This window comes from Echiichthys vipera, assembly GCF_963691815.1.
Source record: "Echiichthys vipera genome assembly, chromosome: 15".
Classification (NCBI taxonomy): Eukaryota; Metazoa; Chordata; class Actinopteri; order Perciformes; family Trachinidae; genus Echiichthys; species Echiichthys vipera.
The window spans coordinates 20,876,733-20,886,978 of NC_139840.1; the positions used below are offsets into that span (position 1 = coordinate 20,876,733).

Consider the following 10,246-nt stretch of genomic DNA (forward strand, 5'->3'; position numbering starts at 1 on the left):
TAATAAACTGAAGGACACAAAAACAATCCAGTGTCATTGTCCTGACCTATTTCATATTAATATTTTCCTTCCTAACCAGGGAGATTACCAAACTATAACGTCTCCAACACCTACTATGCTTAATATTTTTCTGCCTATAATAGTCCCTCTGTAGTCGCACTAAATAGCTTGTCAGATCACTGTCAAAAAAGAAGAAAAATCTAACAGAGTTAGAGTTGAGCTGTTATCTACATTTAGCACAGAGAAACATCCTTTCTATTCATTTTAAACTCATGCAGCGTTTCCCAGCACTCCCACAGTCCAGTGGCATATTGCAGCAGTGGATTTCAAGATGAGTCACATCAGCTAGCAGGCAGCTGGCAGGCTTGCAGTATCAGCCTATCCTGTTAATCTTACGATTAGCCTTCACTGATCCCATCAGGACTGCCTGGATCTGGGGTGCAAAGCCTAAAGGTTTATCCTGCAAGTCAGCCCTCCCTCACCCTGGTCACCACACGCACACAACACTAATGGGGCGCACATACACACACACAGCACACACCCCAAATATTTTAGTGTTTTCTAGTACTAATCATAAAGGCAACATACTCTGTTGTGTAAGCTGTTGTGTTTTCAAGGGGGTGATGGCAGTGAAATGTGTCACGGAGGTCAGACCCAGAAATTAAAGGGGGGGCAAAGTCTGTGCTCTTCTGACACCAGGACAAGGGGGTGGAGGTTGGGCAGCAGCCAAGTGACATGCCGTGACAGGCCTCAAGGCTTCTTAAAGTAGGAACACATGGAAAGCACACAAGCAAACACTCATGTTTGCACCCTGAGCACATTCCCCCAACATGTGCACACACTCATGCAATCACGTACCTATCATAAGGTGGATCTAACCAAGCAACCAGCCAACATCCCACAATTACCATGCAAGTTAAAAGGGAATTTGCATATAATAACATGCAAATTATAGTCAGTTTTTTTGTAATGATGATAAACTCGTTTTCATGTGTCAATATGCTCAATCATGTCAGGTAGTTAAGGACGTTTCATAGAGCCGACTGGACACATGAAAGATTAATCTTACTGATGGGAAAAAGGAATGCTGGAGGCAATTACTCTCTGACTCTCCGTCTTTGGGTCAAAAGGGGACCGGCCATAAACGCCTGGACACCAACAGAGACAGACCTCTGACCACACAGGCCTTGTTTCACTCTCCCTGCAGCCACTAACGTCAGCTGGTAGAAGAGGCCTTGGTTGTTTAAATTTATAGCACAACGTCATCCTGTGTCATGAACGAACAATGCATGTATTCATCCAAACACGAAGGGATAAGGAGATACATAGTCCTGATACTTTTTAGCATATGAATCATAGAAACAGCAGAACGTCTCATCATAAAACAATGCATTCTTTCCCACCCGTACGTTGATTTTCAAGTCACGCATGTGTACAGGTGTTAACACACCTGCTATTACCTATCGTGTCTCCAACAGGACGATGTCAGCGCAGCAATAATTACGTCCCTCTTTTGCTGCTGAACGTGTTTGACAAGCTCAACAAGAATATAATACACACTTGCCTCTCAGACAAAAGACGTTTAAGCCTCGTGCTTTCTGGATGCCAAACAGATTAAGACACTTTAATTATCATAAAACCAAATGGCATGATGTCATTCTATTGAATTCACTCTGCCAGCAAATAAGGGCGGGCTAAAGTGGCAGACAATGATTTATTTACAAGGTGTATAAAGTGTTAAAAACATTTATAAGTTATGCTGTGTTCTCATGAAATGATTCAAGCTAATAGACTGGGGTTTTTCTTTTCCATTCATGCCCTGCAAAGGGGGGTTTCAGCTGTTACAGTGCAGCTTGAGGAGAACTGAATGAAAAAGTCTGGAATATACCATTACAGTTAGGGGGGTTATTAATGTGGTATACACTAAATATCTGTGAGTGGAGTTCACTTAATAAAATATCCTTTTGCAGATTATACTTATAACTATGGGTCTTCTTTAACTATGAAATATAAAACTGAATTGCAGTGTTTGTCTGACAATAAGTCCTGCAAGAGAAACAACCCCCCCACACTGTTGCAGCAGGGTGGACCGTGCCAAGATGATGTTACGAACAGCCCTTTAAAGTCGCTCCACTTCCGAGGGTGAAGTGAAATAGAGCTCCGCCGCACAGCAAGAATGACAAGGACCGACAGTCGTATCCGTCTGAAATAATAATAGTCATTTTTAAAAAAGACAGGATATGTTGAGAATACACAGATGGACTCTGGGATGTTTCATGGACTCTGAATCTAAGGAGCTCTCTTGCCGTCCAAATCTATGTAGGACGTGGCGTTTTTTGCGACTGCATTGAAGTAAAAAAAAATTGCAGCAAAAGAAACGTGCGTTATTATTATTTTATTATCATTATTATAACGCGCAGGAGACAACATCAAACAGCAACCTGGACTACTCTTTTGAAACAGGAATGGTTTATCCTCCCGAAGGTTTATTCTACATCGAAATGGATCAAGCACCACCAGGTAAGTTATAGGGTTAAAGGCAGCCATTGTCTGATCTGCGGGGGGTCAGAAAACCTTTTTACCCCTTTTTTATTGCTTTCTCCTTTTGTTTGCATGTAATGTGTAATGTGTATAACGGAGCTGGTGTGTGAGAAATGCTGTGCAGGTGTTGGTAAAAAAGAAAAACGCGTTATAATGGTCGGGTCCTTCAGTGCTGAGCTCCCCCAGTGGCATTGCCCAGGCATGCATAGCGCAATTCACTTGCCAATTACGTAATACCTTTTCGGTGGACCAGGCGCAGTGGCTTTTTCTTTTGTCCCAGCGCGTATGTGAAACTTGGGAAGCGAATGCATGGCTGTTTTTGCTTTTGTTTTCTTGCATATCCTCGTGAACCAACATATTTGGCTATAAAAGCATATGACAGTGTCAAGTTTGCATTAAAAAAAAAGAGAAAAGGAAATACAGTTGAGGCTGCGTTAATGAGCGCCGCATGAAACGACCGCTTTGTTCTCCTCTGCAGCCAGCCGTGGTTAATTTGTGTGCTATAGCTCTGGAAGTAGGCTAGAGGCAAGCAGACTAGACAACTCGTCTCATGACTTAACTCACGAACACTTCATTTTCTATCTACATTGTTGACCTCCGGGGTTATTACATAGTCTTAACAGTGTGTGACGCGGTCCTGGAGATGTCTTCTTCCAAAGTACCACCTATTGGTGATTCAATTTGACTTAATTCAATTAAAACGGCACCATTTGTTATTTTAGGATTACTCATAATAACTGCAATTGATATATCCCAATATATTATGAATTTAAAGTTCATACTGATACATATAAATGTGTTGCTCTCATAAGGTCTGTGCTGTAGAGATGCTTCAGTGACAGTTCTTGTTGCTTATTAACCTTACTTTTATGTGTTTTGGGTATTGGACACACACACACACACACACAACACACACACACACACACACACACACATACACTCCTCCACAGCCTGACTTACTTTGGATTTATTTTATTTTATTATAATTCCACACTTAAATTGCGTGACTCTTGTCTGTACTGGTATGTGCGTGTGGGTTTTTGGAAGCCAGTAGAGTTTCTTGGCAGGAGACAGAAAGAGGGGGGGAAGGTGTGTAGATTTAATTTTGCTGAGTTCAGGAGCTGCAGCTTTGCGTTTGTGTGTGTGTGTGTGTGTGTGCGCGCGTGCCTGCCACTGTGCTGCTGCACCTGCCTTTTGTTTATTTTAAGGTCCGAAAAAAAGAGTGGATGGTGGGCAGAAACCCACATTTTCTCCTCTCTGAGGGTGCTCTTGTATTCTCCCCCAACTGCTCATGAAAGGCACTTTTGTCCTGCAGTGAAATATATCGCCCTTCACCTCCTCTTGATGCGGTTTGCCCCTGCTTTTTCATTTTTTTTAGGGAAAACGCTTAGTCTTTCAGCCAGGTTTGCAGTTTTTTTCTTATTCCTTAAGGTTGACGGAAAACTAAAGAGGATCTGCAAGCGTGCAATCATTATAAATAGGAACAGGGCTGGTCCATGAGGCTCGGGAGTATAGTTTATGATTTATTTAATGCCTTTCACGCACTTCAGGACGGTGTCAGGTGCTGCTGCTGCTGCAAACTTTAAAAGTTGATAGTTTAATATACATTGCAAGAGTTGCAGACAACTGGACGCCTAATCCTGAGAATTTCTGGAATTATAAAAAGAAACATGTTTCATATTTTGTTGACTGATAAGTGTTCAGAAATGAGGCTACATTTCCTTTTTTAGTGCTGACACTAGGTAATGATTTGGCAGTGATGTGTCTTGGAAACATGCCTGGGCTTGTCCTCAGATCTTGACAGGCTCCATCAAGGGAGGGTGTGTGTGTGTGTGTGTGTGTGTGTGTGTGTGTGTGTGTGTGCTTAGTGGTGGGGGTTGGGGGTTGGGGGGTTGTATAGATTTTAAACACTGCACTTCCTCAAGAATAATCTTGATTGCAATAGTCACAATATTGAAGGAGTCCTGTTTACGCTTGATCTCACAACAGGTCGATGCTTTACAATCTCTGATAAGTCTCTTTCTAAGAACCTGTTACCCCGATCCTTTTGAATTTCATTTTCTTATCCCGTCTTTCTCTTTTTGCCTATAGCTCTCCCTCCCAGGTCAACAAAGCCAGTGTCCTCCACCATGAACAACAACTGCCCTTCCCCACCTACATATTCGCTACAGGACGCTGAGTGGTATTGGGGAGACATAACGAGGTAAAGCATCTTCACTTTAAACACGCCATCCTTCATACCTGCACTTACTGATTGTTTAACGCGTTGGTATGTTCGATCCGTAAAACTGTTAACTGTTTTTCCCCTTAGGGATGAGGTGAACGAGAAGCTCCGAGACACACCTGACGGCTCCTTTATGGTCCGTGACGCATCCACAAAGCTGCAAGGAGACTTTACGCTGACGTTAAGGTATAGGCTTAAGACGAAGACGATCTCATCTTGACCGCTCTATTTACGCATATCAACATGGTTTTCATTTTATTTTACGTTAATAACCTAAGTTTGTTCCTTTGTCGCGCTCAGGAAAGACGGGCACAACAAACTGATCAAGATTTACCACCGTGACGGGAAGTACGGCTTCTCGGACCCTCTCACATTCATGTCGGTAGTGGAGCTCATTTGGCACTATCAACACCATCCGTTGGTGGAGTACAACGCCACACTGGACTTAATGCTCACCCATCCTGTGTCCCGCTTCCAGCTGGTAAGTGAGCACCAGTATTTGGGGGTTAATTGGATTAAAAATACACATAAAAATGTGTCTTTTTTGTTTTTGAAGTGTACATAGTTAAGTGCATTTTCTTCTACTCCAGGTGAAAGAGGACAGCGTCGACGTCGCCGGCAGAAAGCTCAAGGAGGTTCACTGTCAGTATCAAGAAAAGACAAAGGAGTTTGATCGTCTTTATGAAGCTTTCACAAAGACCTCGCAGGTACAAACCAACGTATGACACGAACTCTGATGGTCTTTTAATGTCTGTGCTCATAAACAGTAGGATTTACATTCGTCGGTCACACGAGTCTTAGTGAGGGTTTTTCTTTGTGATGCAGGAGATCCAGATGAAGCGAACAGCAATTGAGGCCTTTAACGAGACGATGCTGATCTTCGAGGAGCAGTGTCGTGAACAGGAGCGTTACGGAGAGGAGTTTGAGATGAACAATCAGTCCGAGGGAGACGACAAAGATCTGGAGAGGTACTTCATTACCACAGTACATCGTGGTCCAAAAAAAGTGTCCCCAAATGTTGTTAAATTTGGTTGCATTTTTTTAAGCGTATTCAAGCCCATGACCTTTTCTTCTTCTTTGTCAGCTTTCTGATAAATTATGAGAAGCTCAAGTGTCGTCTTGGGGAGATCTACGACAGTAAAATCCATCTGGAGGAAGATTTGAGAACGCAGGTGGAGGACTACAGAGAGACAGACAGGAAGATGAACAACTTGCGGCCTGACCTGATCCAGCTACGCAACATCAGAGACCTGTACCTTAAGTAAGTGTTTTGTCAGGATATTGTTTGTGGTATCTTTGGGAAAAGAAATCTGTAGCTGCTCTGTGAAGTATAACGATTTTATATGAAAATGAAACCTTTCTTTACACTTCTCCTTGCAGCTGGCTTAATCACAAAGGTGTAAGGCAGAAACGCATAAACGACTGGCTGGGGATACTGAGCGACAGCCTCGATGAGTACGTTTTAACAAATTCTTTCTGGAAACAATATTTTAAAAATGCAACTTGATAGATGGGGCAGATTTGTTACAGAGTAGTTACAAAACGACTCTTGTTTTTTTTGTTTTTTTGCAGCACATATGTGTTGAAGGGAGACGAGAAGAATTTGCCACATCAGGATCAGACAAATTGGTTCGTTGGTGAACTGAGCCGGACACAGGCCGAAGAGATGCTTCAAGGTAAAGCCCCTGGAACCTTCCTGATCCGTGAGAGCAGCAAACAGGGATGCTACGCCTGCTCTGTTGTGTGAGTATAACATTTTGGAAAAAGCAGTACCTAGATTGACTGTGAGATGACCGTTAGATGCTGTTATTTCACTGATTAATGTGATTTTTTTCCCTTTTTTTATTACAGTGTGAATGAAGAGGTGAAACATTGTATGATCTACAGCACACCGCACGGATACGGCTTCGCTGAGCCCTACGACGCCCACTGCTCGCTGAAAGACCTTGTCCTGCACTATCGCCTGCACTCCTTAGCGCAACACAATGACGCCCTGGATGTTCGGCTGTCACATCCAGTACACGCCAAAGCTGCAGCCACGCCTTCTCAACACGCAGAGGAACACAAACTCTTACAGACTCCGAAACACACAGCGGGGCTCCCGCCTGCCGCCCCAGAGATGTAAATCCAACGGAAAGAGACAGAAAAAAAGGACATGTTTACTGTATCCTGCGAGAACGACTGCATCGAGGTGCATTGTGTAAAGTTTTGCACTACAGTGATTCCATCGGTTTTTGTGAATGGGATTTCAAAGATTGAAGTGGGACTGGAACTTGAATGTCAGCTTGAACTTTGTTTTTGTTTTTTGTTTTCAAAGAGACTGTTTAAGCTTTTTTTTTTGTACTTCATTTATTGCCGTTTTGTTTAATGGACACCTTTTTTTCGGTGGGGATGTTGACAACCAGAAAATTGCTTACTGACATCAGGTGCTGCACCTTTTTGTTAGACTTTTAACAAGTCGTTGATGTTGCTAGAGATGTTCATTTCCCTCGTTAAAATGTATTTGGTCTTGACAAATTTGACCAATAGATTAGAAATATATTTGGAGTTATATTTGTGCCTCATTCCTGAGTGTGTGATGGCACATTTTGAGCACAGAGAGAAATTAATTAAGATGCAAAGAAAACAAAAACATTTTTGTCTTCAATAAATGTATTGACCTCTTCGCTAATATCCACATAAGCACACTGTAATAGCCACTTTCTTTCAGTTTTGCACATTTGCCCTCTCAATGTGTAAACTGAAATAAACCTAACATAGTATTATTGGGCAGAGACATCTCATTTTATAACACCTACGGTTGTTTATAGTACGTCTTAAAGGAATTCTTCTTCTTCTTGGCTGTGTAGCTGGCAATAACCAAGGAAACCAACTAGCTTAGTTAGCTACCAGGATAGCTGTGCTGAGCTAATCAAATATAGACTACCTAATAAAGGTTCTTCTAGTGCTTCCCTACTCCCCAAGTAACTGATAATACGCAAAATTATTGATTGGCTGGCATTGTGACGCACGGTAACACTTTGTCAAGTTGAGCACGATGTTGACAGTGAGAGAAACACTGAACTTGTGTCCAATCACACAGAGCATTGAGAGGGTAATGTGTAAAACTGTGGTGCAATTGTGTGTATAATAGGACACACTGTAACAAGCATACAGAGCAAAAAAATTTTGATTTTGGTTCGGTTGAATCGAATAATTTGCGTGACAATATTTTCTCTACGAAAACAAATTCATTTGATTGTAAAGAAACATTTTTCTGTTTGCAAAATGTCCCATTTCCTGCTCAGGAATGAGAAATACGTTAGTGCTACTTGGTGCATTCATGTGGAGGAACACGGTGCTGTAAACAGGCTGTTTCCGTCATACAGGGGTTTGGTGGACCAAACCATCTTTTTGGGTAAATGCCACGTGTGAATATGTGAAAAGTTGTGGTGCATCTTGACAGTTTGCCCTTTTCTTAACATTCATATACAGTGGATACTTATGTAGCATTAACATCCTGTAGAATACCATTGTAAGATCATACTCATGACCAAAGCACTTAATAGTGAGCAAAACCACATCCCTGTTAAGTCCAGTACGCGAGGGCGATTTATGTACACCTGCTGATCAAAACATAATCTGAAGTACTGTATGTTATATTCTGTTACTCAAAGAAGTATAAGCTTTTTGTATTCTATATATATTTTTTCTATAAACATACCACAAGATGAAAGCTTGAAGAAAGTGCAATCCAACAGTATTTCTATTGTTGCAATGTATGACGATGATGATGGTGGTGAAGGTAATGCTGTTATGAGAGGTTGACATTTGCCACAAAAATGCACTCTCTTTGGTGGTGTCGGTATGATGTGGCCTCCGATGTTTGTGTGAACTGCCAGAGGTCCGGAAGTATCCTGCCTCCATTACTTGAACTGTGGCATTGCTCGAGCTATGAATGTTTTTCATGACATGCAGCCTACATAGCTTAAGAGGAAAGGAATCCATGTTGAACTTGGCACATTTTTCAAGTTTGAGGACAATAGATACTCTGTACAGAGAAACTGTAAAATGTATTTCTGAGGTTGGTTTATGGAAGGAGGGTGATTAAAAGCCTCTTATAAAAATATAACTCCGCTGGGGGATTGAGGAAACTCCTCGGGTGAAGCTAAGCAATGTGAGATCCTGACCCTTTTCTTGCTGAAAGACAATAAACTGATGAGAGTTTTGTCAACTTGCGTAATCCGTTTGTTGTTGTTTTTTCTTAGTCTATTGGTCATACTGTGTCACTTTTTTTAAAATCAGGGTTCGTACGGGTGCTGGAAAAACTTGCTTGTGCTTGAAATATTATGTTGTAAAGAGAGATTGAAAACAGCATTAACTGATATTTTCCATGAAAAACTACTTTTGAATATTAAATGATTATCAAAATAGTTAGTGATTATATTTCTCTCGAGTTAATTCTCCTTTCATTTGTCGTCCCTGTAGAAATCCGTCTCAAAACATCATGTCGGTTGTTTATAGGACAATAACATCTAATTTAACGCGATGAACAAGTGCAATAATAAGCCTAATGAACACTGAGTAGTGTACCACAACTGTAAGGGGCTGGAAAAACATGAAAAAGTGCTTGAATTTCCGTAAGAAAAGGTGTAGGAACCCTGATAATTTGAGGTTAGGGAAGAGGAATGATCAAACACAAAGCAGAGAATGACTTAAAGTGAAAAAATACATTTACCGTCTGTCTCTAGTGGAGCCATTGTCGCCCCCGGTGAGCTTATCCGTGGGTCAGCAGAGATAGGAGGCAGCGGGGGCACTGGAGGACACGCTGTGGACAGATGGAAGAGAAAGGAAGCAATAAGACAATAGCAGGATATGTGCAGGCCCTTTCCCCACTCGGCCTGGCTGCTGTTGAGTCACTAGAAAACAATCTATCAAACTTACTTCACTAACAATGTGCTGTAATGTCAAGCTGTTACTGGAATGCAGTGAGGGTGGCAGGAAAAAAATGTCAGGACTGTCCCGAATTACGAGCAGTTGAATCCTGTACCGTTTGTCCCAAAAATTTGACTAAACCTTAAAAGTTTTGATTAGTTACAGCCTCATAAAACATTAAATACTGATGCTGAAACAGTATCTTGTTACACTGTTGTGCCTCAAATTGATAAAAAATTAAGCAACCTGGCAACGCTTATGACGCTATAACACCACGTTATAATTAAAACATTTAGAAGACATACTTTATTAGAAGATGACATAATTATATATATATTTCTTTATCTGCTACCGTGCATAACACACAAACACAGCACCAAAATACACACACATGCAGCCAGGACCTATACACATGCATCAAATGGAAAGATTTCAGAGTGCGGCTGCCCGTGGAAAGGCGTTCTGAGAAGTTGGAGGTTAGGTATCTTCCTCAAGGGCACCTCGGCCGGTTCCCAAGCGAGCCCCATTTACGGAGCGAAATTAAACCATCCATTGTTGACATGGAGC

At 41.7% G+C, this 10,246-nt stretch overlaps 1 protein-coding gene across 1 annotated transcript; it reads left to right on the forward strand.

Moving 5' to 3' along the window:
- Positions 1-2,153: 2,153 nt before the first annotated feature.
- Positions 2,154-8,982, forward strand: LOC310957271 (phosphatidylinositol 3-kinase regulatory subunit gamma-like). The gene is made up of 10 exons (XM_083927764.1): positions 2,154-2,520; positions 4,633-4,744; positions 4,853-4,951; positions 5,066-5,246; positions 5,356-5,472; positions 5,591-5,733; positions 5,850-6,026; positions 6,146-6,220; positions 6,338-6,508; positions 6,617-8,982. Exons 1-10 carry the CDS (start codon positions 2,466-2,468, stop codon positions 6,888-6,890), a joined length of 1,404 nt encoding a protein of 467 aa, XP_083783890.1. The 5' UTR covers positions 2,154-2,465; the 3' UTR covers positions 6,891-8,982.
- The last annotated feature ends 1,264 nt before the right edge of the window (positions 8,983-10,246 follow it).